The sequence below is a fragment of the Salvelinus namaycush genome, chromosome 8, assembly GCF_016432855.1.
Source record: "Salvelinus namaycush isolate Seneca chromosome 8, SaNama_1.0, whole genome shotgun sequence".
Classification (NCBI taxonomy): Eukaryota; Metazoa; Chordata; class Actinopteri; order Salmoniformes; family Salmonidae; genus Salvelinus; species Salvelinus namaycush.
Window position 1 is genome coordinate 20,195,248 of NC_052314.1, and position 27,488 is coordinate 20,222,735.

The window sequence follows — 27,488 nt, forward strand, 5'->3', positions numbered from 1 at the left end:
CCTGGTTCTGTTGGTGGTTCTAGAGGACTGGAGTTAGGAAAGACTGCACTATGAGACAGTGCCCTTGCAGTATTGATATGAATATTGATAAAGGAAGTTGAATCTTGTATGACGAGACGATCAGGGAAAATTTTCAGGGATTTTCTACAGTATATTTCCAGTACTGTGCTGGTGATTCTGCATTGATTTGCCAAATAGTGCATGTCTGTGTTGTTTCTGCCACTTTGTGCCTCTTGATTTAAGCTGGGCTGGGCAGGGCAGGACTGGGCTGGGCAGGCTGCCGCTGCTCATTGCCCTCTGGCCCTTCACCGGATTACTGTGATTGGATTGGCAACGGCTGCTGCCAAGCCCCACAAGCTGGAGCCAATCACTGCCCTGCTGGATAATAAATACATCTCTCACTGAATACCAAGTAACCAGTGAGGCAGAACCCACACCACAAGGAGAGACAGACAGAATGCTGGTTTCGTGTGCGTGAGCGTCCAAGTGCGCCATCGCGCGCATGTTGATTTTGTCCACCCACACCAGACACGATCAGGACACGCAGGTTGGAATATCAAAACAAACTCTGAACCAACTATATTAATTTGGGGACAGGTCCAAAAGCATTAAACATTTAAGGCAATTTAGCTAGCTAGCTTGCTGTTGCTAGCTAATTTGTCCTGGGATATAAACATTGGGTTGGTATTTTACCTGAAATAAACAAGGCCCTCTACTCCGACAATTAATACACAGATAAAATGGTAAACCGAGTTTGTTTATAGTCATCTCTCTTCCTTCAGGGTTCTTCTTTTGGCTTTATATGGCAGTTGGCAACCAACTTAAAGGTGCATTACCACCACCAACTGGATTGGAGTGTGGACCTCAGTTCAGCTTTCAATCACCCACTTGGGTATATACTCCTAAAAACCAATGAGGAGATGGGAGAGGCCGGACTTACAGCGTGTCAAGCATTACAAATAAAGCCGAGTTCTACTTTAGCGCCTAGCTACGCAGACATTCGGAGTGCAATGACTGAATAACATGTATGTGTACATTCCTTTTGTAGCGCTTGCGCACGCGACGGCGAGTGGTGTGGTCAGCATGTTAGAGTAGGTCAAAGTGCAACTGTGCGTGGTCTGACAAGTATATAACTTACCCAAGTTTGATCAAATTCACAAATGCTACAAAAACCTTGAATCTCGAAGGTGAAATCCGATTCCGACTTGTTATGAAACACATAAAGGCAGATTTTAAATGTTTTATTTATGCCAATGCTTCAACTCAAGAGGTTATCTTAACATCTGATTTCTGTGACACCATGGCTGGACCTGGAGCTTGGCCAAAACCACCAACTGTCCTATCCCGGCCAGGTCACATACAGTTGAAGTCGGAAGTTTACATACACTTAGGTTGGAGTCATTAAAACTCATTTTTCAACCACTCCACAAATTTCTTGTTAACAAACTATAGTTTTGGCAAGTCGGTTAGGACATCTACTTTGTGCATGACACAAGTAATTTTTCCAACAATTGTTGATAGACACATTATTTAACTTATAATTCACTCTATCACAATTCCAGTGGGTCAGAAGTTACACTAAGTTGACTGTGCCTTTAAACAGCTTGGAGAATTCCAGAAAATGATGTCATGGCTTTAGAAGCTTCTGATAGGCTAATTGACATAATTTGAGTCAATTGGAGGTGTACCTGCGGATGTATTTCAAGGCCTACCTTCAAACTCAGTGCCTCTTTGCTTGACATCATGGGAAAATCAAAAGAAATCAGCCAAGACCTCAGAAAAAAAAATGGTATCCCTCCACAAGTCTGGTTCATCCTTGGGAGCAATTTTTAAACACCTGAAGGTACCACGTTCATCTGTACAAACAATAGTACGCAAGTATAAACACCATGGGACCACACAGCCATCATACCACTCAGGAAGGAGACGCGTTCTGTCTCCTAGAGATGAACGTACTTTGGTGCGAAAAGTGCAAATCAATCCCAGAACAATAGCAAAGGACCTTGTGAAGATGCTGGAGGAAACAGGTACAAAAGTATCTATATCCACAGTAAAACGAGTCCTACATCGACATAATCTGAAAGGCCGCTCAGCAAGGAAGAAGCCACTGCTCCAAAACCGCCATAAAAAAGCCAGACTATGGTTTGCAACTGTACACGTGGACAAAGATTGTACTTTTTGGAGAAATGTCCTCTGGTCTGATGAAACAAAAATATAACTGTTTGGCCATAAAGACCACCGTTATGTTTGGAGGAAAAAGGGGGAGGCTTGCAAGCCTAAGAACACCATTCAAACCGTGAAGCACGGGGGTGGCAGCATCATGTTGTGGGAGTGCTTTGCTGCAGGAGGGACTGGTGCACTTCAAAAATAGATGGCATCATGAGGATGGAAGATTATGTGGATATATTGAGGCAACATCTCAAGACATCAGTCAGGAAGTTAAAGCTTGGTCGCAAGTGGGTCTTCCAAATGGACAATGACCACAAGCATGCTTCCAAAGTTGTGGCAAAATGGCTTAAGGACAACAAAGTCAAGGTATTGGAGTGGCCATCACAAAGCCCTGACCTCAATCCCATAGAAAATGTGTGTGCTGAACTGAAAAAGTGTGCGTGAGCAAGGAGGCCTACAAACCTGACTCAGTTACACAAGCTCTGTCAGGAGGAATGGGTCAAAATTCACCCAACTTATTGTTGGAAGCTTGTGGAAGGCTACCCAAAACGTTTGACCCAAGTTTAACAATTTAAAGGCAATGCTACCAAATACTAATTCAGTGTATGTAAACTTCTGACCCACTGGAAATGTGATGAAAGAAACAAAAGCTGAATTAAATAATTCTCTCTACAATTATTCTGACATTTCACATTCTTAAAATAAAGTGGTGATCCTAACTGACCTAAAACAGGGAATTTTTACTAGGATTAAATGTCAGGAATTGTGAAAAACGGAGTTTAAATGTATTTGGCTAAGGTGTATGTAAACTTCAGACTTCAGCTGTAGTTCATGTTGGCTCAGCTTCATTAGCCTATTGAATTCAGTAAGAAAGATTGAATAGGATTTAGCTTGCAGTTGCCCATAATGGGTTCACACTTTCTAATGCTGATATAGTCTCATGGTGCTCTCTAATAACGCTCCATTAATAGCAGGGATTCCTCCAGTCAGGGAGAGGTGGGGATCAGCGGAGCTAACGGTCGAGCTGCCTCTCTCTGCCAGGCCAGCAGCACAGAGCTATTTCAGGACCTCTCTCTGCCAGGCCAGCAGCACAGAGCTATTTCAGGACCTCTCTCTGCCAGGCCAGCAGCACAGAGCTATTTCAGGACCTCTCTCTGCCAGGCCAGCAGCACAGAGCTATTTCAGGACCTCTCTCTGCCAGGCCAGCAGCACAGAGCTATTCCAGGACCTCTCTCTGCCAGATAGAGGCAGAGCAGAGCGCCATCTGGAGAGCCAGACCCAAAGGTCTGGAGCCCCCACTACCCCCAGCCCAGCCCCCTCTGACCTGAGCCCTGTCCTCCAGCCCCAAGACTTTCATCACCACGCTGCAGGAATGCACCACACACAGAGCCACAGAAACACACAAACGCATAGCCTATACAGTATGTAGATGTGTTGATTCCATATCTATCTTCATCGTCAGTCTACCACCCCTTTCATCTCTGTGGTGTCTAAAGCAGTGCATAAATGTGTGGGTTTGTACATGTGTGTGCGTGCACACAATCTGCACGAATGCACATATACATTATAGAGGGTTAAGCCTCACAGTTGCCCTGTTCATTCAGTTCAATTGGCGCTCATCCATCAAATGTGTGTTCGTAATTTGGTGTCTTAGCAGTGAGGGGCTGAGGGGATGGACTGAGGTTAGCAGCCTTATCCTGGGGGATAGTGGAGCATGAGAGGTCATCCATCATGGAGGAACGGTAAGGAGGGCAAAGGGCTTTAGTGGAGATCTCCCAGACTACTGGGTTTCACACTGATAGACCTGGCCCTGATGCCTAAAAGTTGGTGCTGAAAGTGTACTGTTTAAAATCCAAATTCTGATGGATCACACAACAACAAATCAACTGTTAAAAGTATAACTCCAGGTGCCTCCCGAGTGGCGTAGCGTTCTAAGACACAGAATCGCAGCGCTAGAGGTGTCACTACAGACCTGGGTTCAATCCCAGGCTGTGTCGCAGCTGGGCCGCAACCGGGAGACCCATGAGCCTGCGCACAATTGGCCCAGCGTCGTCTGGGTTAGGGGATGGTTTGGCCAGCTGGGATGTCCTTGTCCCATCGCCCTCTAGCGACTCCTTGTGGCGGGCTGGGCGAATGCACACTGACTTCGGTCGCCAGTTGTATGATGTTTTTGAAAAACTAGATGATTACTTATTGGATTACATTTACATTTCCCCAATTACTTAAATTCAGCATTTAAAAAAAGGTGCAGGTTTAAGTTTGTTGACCAGAAGTCAGAGACTACTACGATGACACACCAACTTTGTTTGTTTGATCCTTTCTGTCTTCTTCTAATGTCTCTTAAGAGGAAAGTCATCTAAAAGTAACTGAAAGTAATCAGATTACGTTACTGAGATTGGGTAATCCAAAAAATTATATTACTGATTACAATTTAGGACAAGTAACTTGTATATGTAACAGATTACATTTAGAAAGTCATCTACCCAACTCTGGTCAGGAAGGAAGGGAATGTGTGGCTGGTAGTGCAGCTCTCTCCGTCTGCATGTGTGAAAATGACAGAGGCTACACTAGGATACACCTCTGTTTGCTCTCTCTGTTACCAGCTGTTTCAAATGTTACACCAGATTCACTGGCCACAATTTCATTACCATGACACGCTAAATCAGAATAAACACGCTAAATGTAATGAAGAGCATCTAACAGGCATTGTTTTGTAGTAGAGTGGCTGTCACGTTCCTGACCTTATTTTCCTTTGTTTAACTTTGTTTAGTTGGTCAGGACGTGAGCTGGGTGGGTAGTCTATGTTATGTGTTTCTATGTGGGGTGGCAGACAGTGGCAGACAATGGCACACTATTGTTTTCAGGTTAGAGCAGATTCTTACATTCTCACCATTCTGCTTCCAAACCAATCAGTCATGACTAAAGTCATTACCTTAACAGACCTAGCTAGAATGTCATGATCTTATCTTGACAAATAACTGCCATCAAATGGAATAGCAGACTATATATTATGAATAGCTCTGGATTATCATCCTTAAAATCTTGTTGGGAATAATCCAGCATTTTCTGTTTTTGCATTGACATGCAAACAAAGTTCTTGGTATCCAACTATTTATTGAACATGACGTGTGAGATGTGCATGTGTTAGAATATTGGTCAACCACAAGAACCAGTCTGACGGAATAGTACACTCTGTGCAGCAGAATGTGTGAAATTAATCCGAGTTCCGTTTGCTTTTGGTTTGAAAGGTTCTTGTTAATGCTGCAATGCACTTAACCACTATATCCCACTGCAAAAAACAGGTTGAATCAATGTTATTTCCACACCATTTCAACCAAAAAATTCAATGTGATTACGTTGAATCAACCCAACTTTTAACCTAAATCCAATGACATATTGACATTTTTTGTTGATTCAACTCAACCAAATATAAATAAAAACTTGACATTGATATGACGTCTGTGTCCAGTGGGAAGGATGTTTCTCATGATCATTTAAAAAAAACTTGAATGGCATCATGAATAGAAGCTGACAACAGAGAAAAACAACTTTTGGTGTTATGCAGCATAAATGAATGGATCCATGCATGTGAGGCATGTACAGTGATTGGACTATTCTGCTCCATTAAGCTCAGAAATGAGACTATGGGGCTGATCAAAATCAAATAAAAAAAATGTAATTGTATTTGTCACATGCACCGAATACAACGGGTATAGACTTTAGTGTGAAATGCTTACTTACTAGCCCTTCCCAACGATGCAGAGTTAAAAAAACAAAAAAACTTAATAGTAACAGAAGAGTAATAAAATACACAAGAATGGAGTCACATACAGGGAGTACCAGTACCAGATCAATGTGCAGGGGCAGGGTAAAGTGACCAGGGATCAGGATAGATAATAATATGAGTAAAATAAAGAACAGAGTAGCAACAGCAAATTATGAGTGTAAAAGTGTGTATGTGTGTGTGTGTGTGTATGTGTGTGTGTTGTGTCGGTATGCGTGTGCGTGTTGTGTGTGTGGGCGTTTGTAGTGTATGTGAAGGTGTGTGGGTTTTGCATGAGAGTGTCAGTGTATGTGTGTGTGAGTGAGGGTGTGTATAGTGTGTATATACACTGAGAATACAAAACATTAAGAACACCTGCACTTTCTATGACACAGACTGACCAAGTGTACGCAGGTGAAAGCTATGATCCTTTATTGATGCCACTTATTAAATCCACTTCAATCAGTGTAGATGAAGGTGAGGAGACAGGTTAAAAGATGATTTTTAAGCCTTGAGACAATTGAGATAATGATTGTGTACGTGTGCCACAAGGTGCCAGGCACAACGGTTTGTGTCAAGAACTGCAACGCTACTGGATTTTTCACACTCTACAGTTTCTTGTGTGTATCAAGAATGGTCCACTACCCATAGGACATCCAGCCAACTTGGCACAACTGTGGGAAGTATTGGAGTCAAAATGGGCCAGCATCCCTGTGGAGCGCTTTTGACACCTTGTAGAGTCCATGCCCCAACAAACTGAGGCTGTTCTGAGGGCAAAGGGGGGGGGGGGGGGCTCTTAATGTTTGGTATACTCACTGTATAGTGTACAGGATGGGACAAAGCACGCACCCCAGAAGGGCCCCCGTGTTGAGAGGCAGCATGTCGGAGGTGTTGTTGTCTACCAACACCACCTGGGGTCGACCCATCAGGAAGTCCAGGATCCAGTTGCAGAGGGAGGTGTTCAATCCCAGGGTGCTTGGTGATGAGCTTTGGAAGACACTTGCCAGCTGGTCTGCACATGCTCTGAGAACGCGCCCTGGTATTCCGTCTGGCCCGGAGTCTTTGCAAGTGTTAACCTGTTTAGAAGTTTTATTCACATCGGCCACGGAGAGCATGATCCCACAGTCATCTGGAACAACAGGTGCTTTCAAGCAGGACTCTGTGTTGTTTTCCTTGATGCGAGCATAAAAGGCATTCAGCTTGTTTGGAAGTTCTGTGTCACTGGGCTTTTCCCTTTGTAATCCGTTATAGTCTGCAAGCCATGCCACATCCGACAATTCCACTTTCCTCCTATATATCAACCCATAAAAACAGAATGAACAAAAACGGCTTGGAAGCTCTAACCCTGTCAATTTGACTGGTAAACGTATGGGTACACTCGCAATGGCTGCCTGGTATTGTGATGCAATAATTTCCATGGTATTTTGGAATGTTATTTCAACTGATGCTGAATTGCCATGGAAATGTATGATGCTCATTCACATGATTCAAACTGATGTGGCTCATGCAATCGAATATACAGTACCAGTCAAAAGTTTGGACACACACACTCATTCCAGGGTTTTTCTTTATTTTTACTATTTTTTACATTGTAGAATAATAGTGAAGACATCAAAACTCTGAAATAACATATATGGAATCATGCAGTAACCAAAAAAGTGTTAAACAAATCAAAATACCTATTATATTTGAGATTCTGCAAAGTTGCCACCCTTTGCCTTGTTGACAGCTTTGCACACTATTGGTATTCTCTCAACCAGCTTCATGAGGTAGTCACCTGGAATGCATTTCAATTAACAGGTGTACCTTGTTAAAAGTTAATTTGTCGAATTTCTTTCCTTCTTAATGCATTTGAGCCAATCAGTTGTGTTGTGACAAGGTATGGGTGGTATACAGAAGATATCCCTATTTGGTAAATACCAAGTCCATATTATGGCAAGAACAGCTCAAATAAGCAAAGAGAAACGAGAGTCCATCATTAGTTTACGACATGAAGATCAGTCAATACAGAACATTTAAAGAACTTTGAACTTTTCTTCAAGTGCAGTCCAAAAACCATCAAGCGCTATTATGAAACTGGCTCTCATGAGGGCCGCGACAGGAAAAGAAGACCCAGAGTTACCTCTGCTCAGAGGAGAAGTTCATTATAGTTACCAGCCTCAGAAATTGCAGCCCAAATAAATGCTTCACAGAGTTCAAGTAAAATACACATCTCAACATCAACTGTTCAGAGGAGACTGCGTGAATCAGGCCGTCATGATCAAATTTCTGCAATGAAACCACTATGGAGGAGGAGGTGTGATGGCGTGGGGGTGCTTTGCTGGTGACACTGTCAGTGATTACTTTAGAATTTCACGGCACACTTAACCAGCATGGCTACCACAGCATTCTGCAGCGATACACCATCCCATCTGGTTTGCACTTAGTGGGACTATCATCTGTTTTTCAACAGGACAATGACCCAACACACCTACAGGCTGTGTAATGGCTATTTGACCAAGAAGGAGAGTGATGGAGTCCTGGCCTCCACAATCACCCAACCTCAATCCAGTTGAGATGGTTTGAATTAGCTGGACCGCAGAGTGAAGGAAAAGCAACCAAAAGTGCTCAACATATGTGGGAACTCCTTCAAGACTGTTGGAAAAGCATTCCAGGTGAAGCTGGTTGAGAGAATACCAAGAGTGTGCAAAGCTGTCATCTAGGCAAAGGGTGGCTACTTTGAAGAATATCAAATCTAAAATATATTTAGATTTTTTTGTTTGTAATGTCAGTTAATTTGACTCAACAAATCACAGCGCAGATTGAAGGGTACACTTCCTGCTTTTACTTCCTGGCATGTTCGTCAGTAGTTACCATAGGCACAAAGTCATGATTATGGCTAAACCTTGCCTATTTATATAATTTATCTTCTTAAAATCTGATTTTAAATCTAACCTTAACCGTAACCCTAACCACACTGCTAACCTTATGCATAACACTGAGCTTGAATTAGACCAAAAAGCAAATGTTTGTTATCAAGAATTTTTTTAACTTTGCCAATTTTCATTTTGTGGCTGTAGTAACTAGTAACAACCTACTGGCATGGGTACACTCAAAATGTGGCTGCCACTCTCAGTCAGAGAGAGAGAGAGAGAGAGAGAGAGAGAGAGAGGGGGGGGAGGGAACTCTGCCAAGAGCCTTTCACTGACAAATATCAGTGCCTTGCCCTTTCTGTCTTCTAACTGTCTCGCTTTGAAGGGCTATGCAGCCTGGATGGGCATAACAGAGTAATAGACTAGACGTAACACTGTCCGGGACACTCAAATTAGTAAGGTATGTTATGTTTGGTATGGTTATATAAAAGACAGAAGGTTACTTCTGAACCTTCTGAAAAAAAATGAAATTAAGGCTGTTGGTCGGGATGGATAGGTGGGCATTAAACGCGAACGTCAAGCAACCCAAAGGTTGCACGTTCGAATCTCATCCTGGACAAATTTAGCATTTTAGCTAATTAGAAACTTTGCAACACCTTAACACTTTTTAACTACTTTGCAACTACTTAGCATGTTAGCTAAGCCTAACCCTAACCTGGACATCCACAAATTAATACATACCATAAGAAACGTAATACATCATACTAATTGGAGTGTCCAGGATTTACATTTACTATGTTACATCTCTTCTTGAGTCCAGGTTGGCCTAAGGAATACACTTCACACTTCTATCACACATGCATACAGACTATACACACAACCATGCAATCATGCACCCTCGCATGCACACCCAAGCATGCACACACATGCACGCACACACGTACACACACACACACACACACACACACACACACACACACACACACACACACACACACACACACACACACACACACACACACACACACACACACACACACACACACACACACACACACACGCACACACACACAGAGGGCTGTGTCCCAATCCACAACAACACCATGTTAATCCAGTACAGACCCTGGCAGGCTACACTGTAACAGGGATTACAGGTGGTTAGTGAGAGACTAAATGTGTCCCCTGTACATGTAATTACACTGTCATTTCACACATACAGCTTAGTGGCTGGTCAGACCTCCCACCCACCAACTCCCACCTCTCAGGCTTCTGTAGCCATCTTTGTGCCATGCAGGGAGATACGGCTGACAATCGGATTATATGCTTGGAAATTAGTGTGGATAGTACAGTAGGCCTATGTCAATGGGAATGTGTGTAGAGAATTAATGAAGACACTTCGTTCGGTGAAATTATGTGAGTTTTGTCATTGTGTTTTATGCACACCTGTGCGTAAAAATTGTATTATGCACAGAACTCAAACAGATGAACAGAGAGTATTGGCCTATTGTGGTCATGGTACAGATGTAGGATCTAGATTTGAGACAGTATGCTACAACAGGAAAATAATTCTGCTGCAACAGAAAATCTCAATTACTACGTGGATTATAATGAATGGACATTTTTGTAGGGGTTGATACAATTTTTTGTAAGGGAAAGGCTGAAATTATAAGTGAAAATTACAAACTTCAGAGGCCTTTTTAACCTCAAATACGCTACAAGTTTTACATTTACTGCATTGTATGAAAGTTATACTGCAGGGTATACAAATAAAGAGCCTACATCTTTATCACATCCAGGCTGATGATGATGTGGACTTTCAAGAGCCAACAGTGAATGCATTTGAGCTCATCTCCATAACGCGAAATCTCGAGTGATTTTTCTAGAATTATACACTTATTTTTCACCAAACAAATAGGTTTTGATTGTCTTTGGAAGAAAATAATGATAAATCGTAATATTAAAGGGCTGCACATTCGAAGTTGTTGATTTTGTTTTATGAATAAAAATTTATAAAAAAAAAAAAACAACAACAAAAAAAGAAAAAGAAAGAAAACAGAAGCGCACTGACCTGCAGGTGGTGCCATCTGTTCTCCGCGGGGCGGCACCAAAACAGCAGCTCCGCATGAGTATCCCAGCGCGATTCCAATCCTATACTGGCTGTGCTACGTGCTCAGCTCACAACACTCGGGCTATTCTCTCTTACACATCTCCGATATTTGTAGAGTTCACCTGTTCCATACAGTTTCATCCAAGACTACTGTGACTGTTCACTGACAGTAGCAAAGCCTTTATTCCGTTTATTGGTGGATTTTGATAACACGTATTACAGTAATTAATTTTCGTTTTTTTAGAGCCGTTCTGCCTAGTAGACTCATCACTGCGAGGACTTGCTCATCTTGACAGTCACAGCGTCGTCACAGGACTCCGGGGAGCGCTGACAGATTGTTCAGCTGGTGTTTCCAGCTGTATCCTCCGCGCCAAAGCGAGATACACCGCCAAGGGAGGCTTTATCTACCGGTTGAATGTCATACGAGGCTTTGTAGGACTTATTTTAATTGTCTCGACTCGTTCTCTTTGATCTACACCTTGCTATTTGGTTGTCATTATGGATTTTCTCCAGGCTCTCCTATTCCTTTGTCTATCTGCTATCCCGTTGTCGGCGGACAATGCGAGCAGTAAAGCCCGGAGCTGTTCGGATGTCCGACAGTTCTACAGCGGTAAAGGCTTCACTCTCAACGGGGTGCCACATACAGAGATATCTGGTAAGTAACGGCACATTTTCTAGCCATAATATTATATTTTTCAAGCAACTATTTAATTAAATAATTATATAAAATGTTATCATTTTGGTTTCCAGTGTAAAACATTTAAATTATGAACATAAGACACGATTGAGGGCAATAAGGAGGTGAGTGGTCAGCTGTTGTAGGCTTCTGTATCAACGGACAGCCTACTAGCACAATCTCCATGTGCAGCTAACTTGATGAAGCCCCGAAGTTGCACACTTAATTTGAAAAGAGCTTCTCAAAGTGCTCTGGTGTCTTCACATAGGCCAGGGCCTGATATCAATGTATGACTTTTAGATGTGGTACACTCTTAAAAAAGGTTTCCAAAGTTATATGGCTGTCCCCATAAGATAACCCTTTTGGGTTCCAGGTAGAACCCTTTTGGGTTCCAGGTAGAACCCTTTTGGGTTTCAGGTAGAATAATTTTGGGTTCCACGTAGAATCCTTTTGGGTTCCACATAGAACCCTATGCAAAAATGGTTCTAAATGGAACCCAAACGGGTTTCACCTGGAACCAAAAGGGTTATACTTGGAACCAAAAAAATAGTTATTTAAAGGTTTCTCCTATGGGGACAGCCGAAGAAGCATTTTAGGTTCTAGATAGCACCTTTTTGTGTACAGAAAGATAATTTAAAAAAACATAATTATCAGTAGGCTTACTACAGGGGTGTCAAACTCATTTCCATGAAGGGCGTAGTGCCTGCATGTTTTTGTTTTTTCATTTCAATTAAGACCTAGACAACCAGGTGAGGGGAGTTCTTTACCAATTAGTGACCTTAATTCATCAATCAAGTACAAGGGATGAGCGAAAACCCGCAGATGCTCGGCCCTGTGTAGAATGAGTTTGACACCTGGCCTTTTACCTGCGAGTGCATCACTTGTTTTCAGTCACGTGGATAAAAGAAAGCATGGTATAACCAAGAGGCAAAGCATGGTAGGACATACATTCTATTTCAGGCTCAATATTCAATACAATATTTGTTTTACTATTAACCATTTGTATGCTAATTGTATTTAGGTACACTTTTAATTGTCCTGCCTGTTCCTTTAACCTTTGGACTTCTGTTCCCAGTGCTCTTTTCTATTAGACAAGGCCTCCCTCTTAACTGCCTCATCTGAACAAACAGTCCATCAGCAAAGATGACGTCATCACATACTCATATTGAATAGTGTCATGGTGTGATGTCATGGCTTGAACACAGTATGCTAAATTACTGAAATGTATGTTATATCTATATTCTGACATTCAATCTGACATTAAGTGAGTAGTAAACAGTTCATATTTCAGGATGGGTTATCAAAACAGCCATGGAGATGAAGATGCATCAAAAGAACAGTTTTCTCATCCAGCATCTGTTTTAGCCTGTTCCCCATGCAACGCATCATGTTCTGTCCCAGTGATTAGTGGCCAATGTCAGCCTTTGAATGAATCCATCCTTTGTAGTGGACTCTTTGTTGTATTATCCATAACTCATGCATAAGTACGCACATACACATGCATATGGGTGCACATGCACTCACACACACACACACACACACCCACCCACCTTTGCATTATTGCGGAGTTGTAATGGGTTTCTGAGTCTCCTGTTGGCTGTGGATTATGTACACAGAGCTAAGGTAGTAGGGGGATTGCCAGTGGGCTCTGCAGGGAATTTGAAGGTCACTTCATTCAGTCTCAATGATATTGTTAAAGCAAGGGGAAAACATTGAATATTCCCAGTGAGAATCATTCAATGTCTGTCTTTTTTTTTTTTATCTGCAAAACAAAACATTGGTTGCAGCTCAGGATTGGATAAAGATTGTAGTTTTTCATAAGGTCCAGGAGAAAAGATCCTTTATATCTTCTATATCGATCATTTTTGTACACCTTACTTCCCTGTATGTGACCGTGGACTGGATAAAAAGCAAATATGTTCTGTAGATACTGATCTATGTTGTGCAAAATGTTAATTAAGTTTGCTGCGTGTAATTTTGCCTGATCTATGTATTTATTCTTACTAACATCTGTGATGACTGTAGCAATACCCAGCTGACAATGGTCCCTCAATGTTCACTGTTCAATGGATACTTCAATAATGTAATCCGTTTAGTTTCCTACGGTATCCTTAACAAAGAAAGGATTTTATTTCCTCCATTCAGGTGGAAGCTATACACTGAGTATACAAAACATGAAGAAGACCTTCCTAATATTGAGTTGCAGGTTTTGTACACTCAGTGTATGAGTGTGTGTGTGCGCGCATTTTTTATTGAACCTTTATTTAACTAGGCAAGTCAGTTAAGAACACATTCTTATTTAAAGCCTACTGAAATGTAACACCTCTCCCATCGAGGGTATTTCATTCATGAACATGGATTGCCCATCTCATTTTCTGTGGACACACCCATGTACTCATATGACAGATGTCGGGCTGTACGGAAGTGGGTTCATGACTCCATGACCAGATTTCTCCATACCTCACCTGCGTTAGGGCATATTGTGTGTTGTGCCAGTGAGGTGAAAACAAACTCATAAAACATCAATAACATAAGGTTGGGTCTAATCCTGAATGCTGCTTGGTTAAAATCGCATTCCAGCTGGTGTCTATTTCACAAGTTACCAAAGGCTAAATCTATGACGTTAAAATGCCTATTTTCTATCTGACTTCGCAATCCACTCTCTCATCAGCCCAGCCAGGCAATTTCTAAACTTGATCTCCACTATAAAAAGCATCTAGACATTATCTCACATTTCTTTTAGACTAACATTTAGTTTTCAACAGCGGAGATTTGTATAAACCTTGCTGTCTGTCTCTCCGACATTTGCAACATTGTTTCAATATTCAAATTTGATCTCCAGCTGTCCCATAGTAATTAACGTGTCGGGATAAGACAGACAGGTAGGTAGCTTTTCTCAACCCCTCGAAATCATGAATTAGCATAATTTCTATCAATAGAAAACAGGTTAAAACGAAACAAAGTGCAGCTAGTTTAAAGTCTTTCCAGCTTCAGTTTGAAGTGATTGTGTTAGTTGTGTTGTTGGCTAGCTCCTCTGAACAACAGTGTTTAACGAGAGAGCACATTTTCTATGCCAGCTGAAATCGCATTGATCATGATCATTAGATCATTGTTATCCAAATAAATGTCACTAGAAAACAGTTTAAACAAATGCAGCTACTGCGTTGTTATTCTGTCCTCACTGTTTGACATGACTGTAAGTTAGCCGTAGTTGGCTAGCTAGCAAGCACGGGATAAAAACGTTGCCAGCCAATATGGCAATGGAACATTTGGAATGAACGATTGGGTCGTGTCCTTAGACACAAAACAAAAAGACTGAACGACTGAGTCACGTCTCTGTGTTCAACAACCAAACCGATAGAACGAACGACCAGCTGGCTTAGATAACAACCATAGATTTATGTCTGGACTATATCTTGTGGAAGGATGAAATAGTACGAATAAATTCATCAAAATAATGTTTTTAATGAAAATATGTCAATCTTTATTTGAATATGTTGGTAACCCGTTGTATAAAAGTGATAATGTCCTCAAAGCTGGTGTTTTGAAGGATATATAGGCCCAATATATCGACTAAGTCTCGGGCCTAACAACACGCGTGCCAATATATCCTCCAAACACCGGCTTCTCGGGCATGATCACTTAAATATACTACATAGTGTGGGCCTTCAGATTACTGCTTCCCTCCCAGAGACCACGATGAATCATCAGACGACCATTGAAGTCAGACTCCAGATACAACCCTGATATTATAATGAATGGGTCGGACAGTCCAACATGTTTTTAGATGTTCCTTTACATTGTTTACTTTCATCTACTTCAGTTGCATTCACTGAGGAAGACATTTGAAAGTTATTCTTGTTACAGTAGCACTGTGTTCAGCAAGTCAATGTGAGTTCCCTCTTCCTCAACTGCTACACAGTGAGACTCAACATCAGCCTTGTAGCCTGGCCCCGACTCCGAGCAGCTACTTTTCCCTGCAGAAATCAATAGACTTAATCACTGGTGTGATAAAGAGAGGAGTTTCTCAGGCCCCTGAGCTCTGCTGGGTAATGAATCTCTCTCTGATGAGGAAACATGAAAGCTGCTTTTCACCTGAGCCACATAGAAATATACTGGCTCTGCTTTTCACTGCTACTGAGAAGAACTACTGGACAGAAATTAAATAATAAACACATAATCATCTCATATCTGTGGTTCCCATTAGTTGGTCCTCAACACCTATGCATTATGTGCAGAGCGTTAAATAAACAATATAAGATTGTTGTGTTGTCCGTGCTGATGAGCTGGTGCTGGCTTGGCTTCAGGTCAGGTTCCGTTTGTTCTTCTAGGTTCAGTTGAGGTTTGACAGTTACTCTTGTTAGGCTTCGCCCGCTTATCAGTATTCACTGTAGGCCTACCCTGTGTGTGTTCATCACAGTCAATTGATGCACTGAGATTTAGCAACGTTTTTGAATAATTTACAGGGAAACCTGACCGCAGCCCTTACATTTTGAGTTTTTCCCTCCTCACCCAATTAGCTTAGCACTGAGCGTGAAGCCTGGGAGGGAAGTGATCTGAAGGGGAAGGAAGTGACAGGGTTCGACAGGGCGATCGTTATCTTGTACTCTGTCAGTGTCATGATGGCACACTCTACTCATCACAATGCTCCCAGAGCCACTGCCTGCCTTCACATCCACTGTGAGAAACATGAGAGAGCTGAACGCATTGTGCTGAATGTTAATGGGTTTCGTTTGGCAAATTACCCTTAATGAAACATTCTCCTCTAACACTCGGGATGTCTTTTGAGTTCCTCAGTTGCCTAACACTCCAGACACAGCCAGGAGAAATATTACAGTGATAAGTAGAAGATCTATGGAAACTAATGTGTCCAAGTTTCTATGGAAACTTACTCTCTTGCACACTCTTCTCTATTGAAGTCAACAGTTTCACTCTCTTTAACACACCCTCCTCTCCCCTCTAGAGCATTGGTATTTTCCTTTGGTCTGCAGTTTTTCTTTTCTCCCTGTGTGTCTGTATACTGAGAAAGTGAGTGCCCTTTCACATTTCTGATAATCTCATTGAGGGTTTAAATATAGGGCTTTAGTCTAGGCCAGGGGTGTCAAACTAATTTTGCCCCGGGAGTCACATTTGTCCTCAACGAGGTCCAGAGGGCTGCACTGAAAATGTATAATATTTCCTAATCGTCAAAATTTGCAAAAAATAGTCCTCTATCCACCGATTTTGGAGTCGATGTTTGACACCCGTGGTCTAGGCTTTCCCAACTCTAACGTTCCATTGAACTGACTTAAACAGGATCACTCCCCACCTTCACATGGAAATAACATTTATTCAGAACAAAATAACAAAACCTGATACAAGATACTATAAGGAAAACAATCTGAAAGAGCATTGTATTCACACTTTTAGGAAATAACACTACGATTACAGCTTTACTGAACACAAATATAAATGCAACATGCAAGAATTTCATAGATTTTACTGAGTTACTGTTCATAGAAGGAAATCAGTGAATTGAAATTGTAAGGCGTCTAGGTGTAGCAGGTAAGGCGGAGTCAGGCGCGGGACACAGAGATGAGTAATAAACGTAACTTTACTCAAAAAAACAAATATTCCAAGAAGGAACATAATCAAGCTCACAAATGAGACCAACTTACAATGAACAAACCCCCCCCAATGGGAATGGAAACCAGGTGTGTACAATGAAGACAAAACAAATGTAAAATGAAAAGTGGATCGGTGGCGGCTAGAAAACTGGTGACGTCGACCGCCAAACGCCGCCCGAACAAGGAGTGGGACCAACTTTGGCGGAAGTTGTGACAGTAACCCCCCCCCCCCCCCCCCCCCTTGACACGCGGCTCCAGCAGCGCGCCGACACCGGCCTCGGGGATGACCCGGAGGACGAGGCGCAGGGCGATCCGGGTGGAGACGATGAAACTCCCGCAGCAACGACGGATCCAGGATGTCCTCCACCGGCACCCAGCATCTCTCCATCTCTCCTCTGGACCGTACCCCTCCCACTCCACGAGGTAATGAAGGCCTCTCGCCCGATGCCTTGAGTCCATGATGGCTCGAACAGCAACGCCGGGGCCCCCTCGATATCCAGAGGGGGCGGAGGAACCTCCCGCACCTCAGATTCCTGGAGTGGACCAGCCACCACCGGCCTGAGAAGAGACACATGGAACGAGGGGTTAATACGATAATCAGGGGGGGAGCTGTAACCTGTAACAAACCTCGTTCAGTCTCCTCAGGACTTTAAATGGCCCCACAAACCGTGGACCCAGCTTCCGGCAGGGCAGGCGGAGGGGCAGGTTTCGGGTCGAGAGCCAGACCCGGTCCCCCGGTGCGAACAGCGGGGCCTCACTGCGGTGGCGGTCGGCGCTCGCCTTCGGCCGCCTTATGGCCCGTTGCAGGTGCACATGGGAGGCGTCCCAGGTCTCCTCCGAGCGCCTAAACCATTCATCCACGGCAGGTGCCTCGATCTGGCTCTGATGCAGCACAGCTCCTATCCCAGCCTTGGACGCGTCCACCTCCACTATGAATGCCAAGGAGGGATCCGGATGAGCCAGCACGGGAGCCGAGGTAAACAGAGCCCTCAGATGACAAAAAGCCCTGTCCGCCTCAGCTGACCACTGCAGTCGCACCGGTCGCCCCTTCAGCAGTGAGGTAATGGGAGCCGCTGCCTGACCAAAGCCCCGGATTAACCTCTGGTAGTAGTTGGCAAACCGTAAGAACCTCTGCACTTCCTTTACCGTGGTTGGAGTCGGCCATTTACGCCGGCTGAAATGTGGTCACTTTCCATCTTCACCCCGGATGTGGAAATGCGGTACCCTAGGAAGGAGACGGACTGTTGGAAGAACAGATATTTCTCAGCCTTGACGTACAGGTCATGCTCCAACAGTCGACCAAGCACCTTGCGCACCAGGGACACATGCGCAAGGTGTGTACACATGTGTACAATGAAGACAAAACAAATGGAAAATGAAAAGTGGATCGGTGGCGGCTAGAAAACCGGTGACGTCGACCGCCGAACGCCGCCCGAACAAGGAGAGGGACCAACTTCGGCGGAAGTCGTGACAGAAATAAATTCCTTAGGCCCTAATCTATGGATTTCACATGACTGGGAGTACAGATATGCCTCTGTTGGTCACAGATACCTTTAAAAAAAAAAAAATGGGCCTCACAATGGACCTCAGTGTCTTGTCACAGTAATTTTGTGCATTCAAATTGCGATGAAATGCAATTGTGTTCGTTGTCCGTAGTGTATGCCTGCCCATACCAAAACCCCACTGCCACCATAGGACACTCTGTTCACAATGTTGACATCAGCAAACCACTTGCCCACACAATGCCATACACGTGGTCTGCGGTTGTGAGGCCGGTTGTACGTACTGCCAAATTCTCTAAAACTATGTTGGAGGTGGCTTATGGTAGAGAAATGAACATTCAATCATCTGGCAACAGCTCTCGTGGACATTTCAGCAGTCAGCATGCCAATTCCACGTTCCCTCAAAACTTGAGATGTCTGTGGCATTGTGTTATGTGACAACTGCACATTTATTGCTTTTTATTGTCCCCAACACAAGGTGCACCTGTGTAATGATCGTGCTGTTTAGTCAGCTTCTTGATATGCCACACCTGTCATGTGGATGGATTATCCTGGCAAAGGAGAAATGCTCACTAACAGGGATGTAATCAAATTTGTGCAAAACATTTTAGAGAAATAAGCTTTTTGTGCGTATGGAACATTTCTGAGATATTTTATTTCAGCTCATTAAACATGGGAACAACACTTTACATGTTGTGTTTATAAACTCAGCAAAAAAGAAACTTCCCTTTTTCAGGACCCCCTCTTTCAAAGATAATTTGTAAAAATCCAAATAACTTCACAGATCTTCATTGTAAAGGATCGTTAAGACACTAACAGCTTACAGACGGTAGGCAATTAAGGTCACAGTTATGAAAACTTAGGACACTAAAGAGGCCTTTCTACTGACTCTGAAAACACCCCAAAAAGATGCCCAGGGTGTCCCTGCTCATCTGTGTGAACGTGCTTTAGGCAATCTGCAAGGAGGCATGAGGACTGCAGATGTGGCCAATAAATTGCAATGTCTGTACTGTGAGATGCCTAAGACAGTGCTACAGGACGGACAGCTTATCGTCCTCGCAGTGGCAGACCACGTGTAACAACACCTGCACAGGATCGGTACATCCGCAGATGGCAACAACAACTGCCCGAGTTACACCAGGAATGCACAATCCCTCCATCAGTGCTCAGACTGTCCGCAATAGGCTGAGAGAGGCTGGACTGAGGGCTTGTAGGCCTGTTGTAAGGCAGGTCCTCACCAAACATCACCGGCAACAACGTCGCCTATGGGCACAAACCCACCGTCGCTGGACCAGACAGGACTGGAAAAAAGTGCTCTTCACTGACGAGTTGCAGTTTGGTCACACCAGGGGTGATGGTCAGATTTGCGTTTATCGTCGAAGGAATGAGCGTTACACCGAGGCCTGTGCTCTGGCGGTGTCACAGCATCATCAGACTGAGCTTGTTGTCATTGCAGGCAATCTCAATGCTGTGCGTTACAGGGAAGACATCCACCTCCCTCATGTGGTACCCTTCCTGCAGGCTCATCCTGACATGACCCACCAGCAATACTGCTCGTACTGTGCGGGATTTCCTGCAAGACAAGAATGTCAGTGTTCTGCCATGGCCAGCGAAGAGCCTGGATCTCAATCCCATTGAGCACATCTGGGACCTGTTGGATCGGAGGGTGAGGGCTAGGGCCATTCCCCCCAGAAATGTCCGGGAACTTGCAGGTGCCTTGGTGGAAGAGTGGGGTAACATCTCACAACAAGAACTGTCAAATATGGTACAGTCCATGAGGAGGAGATGCACTGCAGTACTTAATGCAGCTGGTGGCCACACCAGATACTGACTGCTACTTTTGATTTTGACCGCCTCTTTGTTCAGGGACACATTATTCCATTTCTGTTAGCCACATGTCTGTGGAACTTGTTCAGTTTATGTCTCAGTTGTTGAATCTTGTTATGTTCATACAAGTATTTACACATGTTAAGTTTTCTGAAAATAAACGTAGTTGACAATGAGAGGACGTTTCTTTTTTTGCTGAGGTAATTATTTTTTCAGTGTAGATACGGTCATTGATACATTCCTAACAAAGAAGTGAGCAGTCCTAGAGCAGCATCTGTGTACACTTTCAGCACACATACAGTAGTGTTTCCTTGGTATGGTGGAGGATCTTTCATGTGTCAGGGAGGAAATCAATGCTGTCCATCGTCTCTAGCAGAAGAACACCCGTCCGAGATCAGCTACTCACTCAACCATTCACACTGTGCAGCAGGGCATAGAAAACCTTATCGCACTGTTGTTGTTTCTCGCTGCTTTAAAAAAAATCTGTGCCGTGCGGTTGGTTCGCCAGCTGGATGGATGCCTGTGAGAGCACTGTCCCATGCAGGTGAATTATAACCTGAGCTCACCTGCCATAGTGAGAGACCACATGTGCTACAATGCCTTCAGAAAGTATTCACACCGCTTGACTTTTTCAACATTTTGTGGTGTTACGACATGAATTTAAAATTGATTTAAATTGAGGTTTTGTGTCACTAGCCTACACACAATAACCCAAAATGTCAAAGTGGAAATATGTTTTTAGACATTTGTACAAATTAATAAAAAAGGAAAAGCTGAAATGAGTCAATAAGTATTCAACCCCTTTGTTATGGTAAGCCTAAATAAGTTCAAGAGGCTAAATGTATTAGTTATTAATTACACTTTGGATGGTGTATCAATACACCCAGTCACTACAAAGATACAGGTGTCCTTCCTAACTCAGTTGCCGGAGAGGAGGGAAACTACTCAGGGATTTCACCATGAGTCGAATGGTGACTTTAAAACAGTTACAGAATTTAATGGCTGTGATAGGAGAAAACTGAGGATGGATCAACAACATTGTAGTTACTCCACAATACTAACCTACTGTAAATGACAGAGTGAAAAGAAAGAAGCCGGTACAGAACAAATATTCCAAAACATGAATCCTGTTTGTAAAGAAATTAACTTTATGTCCTGAATATAAAGCGTTATGTTTGGGGCAAATCCAACACAACACATCACTGACATCCACTCATCACATTTTCAAGCATGGTGGTGGCTGAATCATGTTATTGGTATGTGTGTCATCGGCAAGGACTAGGGACTTCTTTTATTATAAAAATAAATGGAATAGAGCTAAGCATAGGCAAAATCCTCAAGGAAAACCTGGTTCAGTCTGCTTTCCAACAGACACTGGGAGACACATTTACCTTTCAGCAGCATAATAGCCTAAAACACAAGGCCAAATATACACTGGAGTTGCTTACTAAGATGACATTGAATGTTACTAAGTGGCCTGGTTACAGTTCGGACTTAAATCAGCTTGAAAATCTATGGCTGTCTAGCAATGATCAACAACCAACCTGACAGAGCTTGAATAATTTTAAAAAGGATAGTGTGCAAAGCTCTTAGAGCAGGGATCATCAACTAGATTCAGCCACGGGACGATTTTTTTTTCTTGAGTGGATGGTTGGGGGGCCGGAACATAATTACAAATAATTCGTAGACTGCGCTTACATTTGTATATGATCACGTCTCTCTATTATGCATGGGAATACTTGGGAACAGATGTCTTAAGTTAAAATCACTTGGAGCTGATTTCCTGGTGTTTTTTTTTACAGTCTTTTATGTCCAACAATAAAATTAAAATATGTATATATTTTGCTCAGAAAACTTGGGGGGCCAAATAAAACCACACACGGGCCGACAATAGGGGAACTCTGTCTTAGAGACTTACCCAGAAACACTCACAGCTGTAATCACTGCCAAACATGTATTGAATACTTAAGTATTCAAAATACAGCATATTAGTGTTTTGTTTTTCATAAATGTCTTACAAATTTTCTTACACTTTGACATTACAGAGTATTTTGTGTAGATCGTTGACAAAAAAATGACAATTCAATCCATTTTTAATCCCAACTTGTAACACAACAAAATGTGGAAAAAGTCAAGGGGTGTGAATACTTTCTGAAGGCACTGTATATATTCGGCATTTGCGGCACAGTTTTTGAATTCGTATGCTTCTTATGGGCTGATTCACGTGACTGTTTAGTTTATGTTTTTTTTTGTTTGTTATTCTCTTGGTTCTGGTTCCAAGGTTAGTGAGTTATACAGTAGATTGTACTTTATGGGTTAAGCATGCCATTGTGTGTGTGTGTTTGGGACTGGGAGTGGCTGTGTTGTGTGCTTTGATGTGTGTGTGTATTTGATAGGGGCTTAGGGCAGGCTTGTTAAAAGCCTTTGGCTGTACATTTTTCATGATGTTTGGATTCTTCCTCCGGTGGGAGGAGACGCTAATCTAGATTTGAAAGGTAGCAGGACGGAGGACGACAATCTCCAGCTCTCCTTGACAGCCTTTGCAGTTTGCCCTCTCTCTTTTCCTCCCATCCCATCCCTTATCTCCATTTTCTTATTCTTCTTGGATCCCATCCCTGTCTCCTCCTCACTTCCCCTCTCTTGGTTGCCTGTAGTCTTTCTTCTGGCCATTCTCTCTCTTTGTTCCTGCTACTCTCACCCTCTCGTTATCTTTTCCTTTCCTCTCAAAATCCTCCCCACTGTGCACAAACTGGTTGAATCAACGTTGTTTCAACGTAATTTGTCAACGTATTGTGACGTGGAATCTACCTGGAAAATACATTGGATTCGCAAAAAGTCATGAAGGTGAACTGTGTTGTTTTGAGGGTGAAATTTAAACCACAGAATTATGTCATCATGTTAACCAATTTTCAACATAGCCAACCCTCATATAAAATATGTTGAATTTGTACCTTTGAAACAATGTCAGAGCTTCAACGTTATATCCACTATCAGAAAAAAATATATAGGCTGGGCAGTACCTCCTACAGGAGAGTTGATCTTTCCACAGCTATCCATTTTGTCTCCCATCCAAGGTTTTAACAAAGCCCAGCAGCCTTGCTTGGCTTTGATATTTGTCACTGACTACTACCAGTGTGCTATTGTGACAATGATTTTTGAGAGATCTCTTAATAACTAAATAAAATCACTGTTGCTATCGAAGTAATTCCAAACGGTAGGTTTAACAGAGCAAATGAAATGTAACCATACTCTCTATACGTCATATATCATCAATTATACTATTTAGGCCTATAATATCATAGCATTTGCAAAGTCATCAACAGCTATTGTTTCAATTCAATCCATGGTTCAACTAAATGTAGACAATAAATATATTCCTGATGTCAAATGTAATCTTCAAGTTAATAAGGAATATGTTGGATTAATGTCGCTATTTCAACCAACAATCTAATTTAAAGAATAGGACTAAATCAAATCAAACTTTATTTAAAGCACATTTGAAGATTTTATTTTATTTTGTCATATTCTTTAACTTTTAGTTTTGGTTGAGACAGAGACGTGAATATCAATTATTCATTTGTAGACAAACTGATATTAAATTCAGCCTAAGTCAGTGGCACAAAATATAATTCTCTTTCAAATGTTGATATTTGGTTGCATTGACAACCAAACACAATTCAATATCATTTTTGCAATACCGTCGACAAGTTAACAAATTATATGTTGGATTTAGGTCTCCAACTAAACCCAAAATAAAAGTTTTTTATTTCACCATTATTTAACTAGGCAACTAACTAAACTTTATTTAAGCTAGTGGCTCAGTTGAAACCATCCAAGCATTACCAAGCATTAGATACAGTACATCTCCTTTAAATGTTGAAATTTGGTTGCGTTGTCAACCTAACACAATTTAATATGCCTTTTGTAATACAGTAAATAGCCTAAAGTTAAGGCTATCTTACAAATATAAGTATCTGTGCGGAATCTCAGTTTGATCACTTGAACTATGTACTTTTATTGTGATCTCAACTACAATACAGGTAATTTGGTTGTGCTATTGGATGAAGCACAGTGATAGCACATTTTTTTTTTTTTTTTTTTTTTTTTTTTTTTTTTTTTTTTGGGGGGGTGGATCAGCTTAATATTGCGGAAAGAATGTTGCTTCCAATGTAATTGTCTGCATCATTTCCAATCCCCCATATTTTTTTGGGTAAATATATATATCCATTCACGTATGCATACATATACACATATATACATACACATACCTACATAGACATACATACTTTTTTAAAGAGTATACCTTTATTATTATTCCCCGCAAACCCTACCACCGATCCCCCAATTGGAGTAAACTGATAAACATTTCTGTTTTTACCTTCAATTTATACATCTTATACACATTTTACAGACACAGTCTACTTTATAATAGTTCTCTCTTGTTTGTTCTTAGTCCTTCCTCTATTTCTGTTGTCCATCCAGTTTGATTTCCACTTGTAACTGTGCTATTTCACAATAGCTCCGCACCTATACACATTTCACAGATCCCGTATGCCCTACATTGTTTATCTTGTTATTAGTCCCACCCTTCAGCTCCACTCAACCTTTCCCATCTATCTTCCAACATCATCCATTTCGGATTTTTATTTGCCATATATTTTTCAACTGTGCTGTGATGCTTCACAAAAGATTTGAATCTTCCTATTCTCATAGCTTCCACGGATTGTAAATTAAAAATAAACATTTTTGCTAAAATAATTATTATATTATTGATTGATTGACTATGGCTTTTCAAATCCCCCAGTATTGCTATCTGTAGCGTTAGTTCTACGCAAATGTTGCAATTCTTCAACCATTCCTGGACCTGTGACCAAAAACGAGCTACATGCGGACAATACCAAAATAAATGGTCTAATGACTCTGCCTCCTCACAGCAGAATCTACAGAGCTGGGAAGATTGTATCCCCCATATATATAACATTCTATTAGTTGCAAGAATTTTGTACAATAATTTAAATTGAAAAATTCGAAGTTTTGAATCCGGCGTTGTTTTGCGTATCAATTCATACACCATGTGCCATGGAATGGGTACATCGAAAATCTCTTCCCAACTATTTTGCAATTTATATGGCACAGCTGTAAGTTTTTTGGTCCTTAAATGAAATTGGTATATGTTTTTATTTATCACACTTTTCTTTAACCATTTATGTTCTTTAATATAAGGCCGACATACAAGTTCCTTACTTTTATCCCCTTCCACCTGCCTCTTCCATTTTTGTGGTAATGCTGCAATTAATTGGTTGTAATTTTGGGTAGAGCAGACATTTCCATATGTCTGTGTTAGCTGCATGTGTGACATTACTCCACCAGTCCTATTTATGATATCATTCACAAAAATTATACCTTTTTTAAACATTTCTTCGATAAATACAGTTTTTTTATCAATTACTATATTTGAATTTAACCACAAGATTTGTTGTACTATTTGTTCCGTCCTTTCAGGTGGATTAAACTGAAATTGCAACCAACTTTCTAAGGCTTGCTTAAAAAATAAAGATATTTTGGAGATTATTTCCTTTTCAAGCAACCGAAAGTGAGCAGGTGTAATCTGAATAAAGGGAAAAAGGCCCTTCTTGAACATAGGATGAGACATTCGTACCAATCTACTAGAGAACCAGTTTGGATTTAAGTATAACTTTTGTATGACTGATGCCTTTAGTGAGAGGTCTAATGCTTTAATATTTAATAATTTCTGCCCTCCGAATTCATATTCGTTATATAAATAGGCCCTTTTAATTTTATCTGGCTTGCCGTTCCAAATAAAATTGAATATTTTTTGTTCATATAATTTAAAAAGCAGGTCACTAGGTGTAGGCAAAACCATAAGCAAATAGGTAAACTGTGATATGATTAAAGAGTTAATCAGGGTGATTTTCCCACAAATAGACAGGTATTTTCCTTTCCATGGTAGCAAGATCTTATCTATTTTTGCTAACTTTCTATAAAAATTTATTGGAGTGAGATCATTTCTTTCTTTTGGGATTTGTATACCGAGTATGTCCACATCACCGTCAGACCATTTAATTGGTAAACTACATGGCAATGTAAAATGTGTATTTTTTAGTGATCCAATACGTAATATGGTACATTTATCATAATTTGGTTTTAATCCAGAGAGGATAGCAAATGTATCTAGATCCTCTAAGAGGCCGTGGAGAGATTCTAGTTGTGGTTTTAAAAGAAAACATGAATCATCAGCGTACAATGACACCTTAGTTTTTAGGCCCTGGATTTCTAATCCCTTAATATTAATGTTTGATCTAATTTTAACAGCTAACATTTCGATGGCAATAATAAATAGATATGCCGATAGTGGACAACCTTGTTTTACTCCTCTAGATAGTTTAAAACTTTCTGAGATGTAGCCATTATTTACTATTTTACACCTAGGGTTACTATACATAATTTTTACCCATTTTATAAGAGATTCCCCAAAATTGAAATATTCTAGGCATTTATATATAAACTCCAGTCGTACTTTATCAAAAGCCTTTTCAAAATCAGCTATGAAAACCAGGCCTGGTGTCCCCGATATTTCATAGTGTTCTATTGTTTCCAGTACTTGCCTTATATTATCTCCAATGTATCGTCCATGTAAAAAACCTGTCTGATTAGGATGAATAATATCTGACAAAACTTTTTTTATTCTATGCGCCAAGCATTTTGCTAGGATTTTTGCATCACAACACTGAAGTGTAAGAGGTCTCCAATTTTTTAAATGGACTGGATCTTTATATATACCACTTGGGTCCTGTTTCAGTAATAATGATATCACACCTTCTTGTTGCGTGTCTGATAATCTATCATTTATATAGGAGTGGTTAAAACAAGCTAATAATGGTCCTTTGAGTATATCAAAAAAATGTTTGTATACTTCCACTGGTATGCCATCCAGTCCTGGAGTTTTCCCATCCTTAAAGGCCCCA

The 27,488-nt window shown here is 41.5% G+C and overlaps 1 protein-coding gene across 1 annotated transcript in view; it reads left to right on the top strand.

Annotated features, from left to right (window-relative positions):
* Positions 1 to 10,951: 10,951 nt before the first annotated feature.
* The window catches only part of LOC120052501 (glypican-1-like), a 72,932-nt gene continuing 56,395 nt past the window's right edge, over positions 10,952 to 27,488 (top strand). Inside the window, exon 1 of the mRNA XM_038999450.1 lies at positions 10,952 to 11,546. Coding sequence (XP_038855378.1) covers positions 11,390 to 11,546 — 157 coding nt within the window. The 5' untranslated portion in view covers positions 10,952 to 11,389. The remainder of the gene's footprint in view (positions 11,547 to 27,488) is intronic.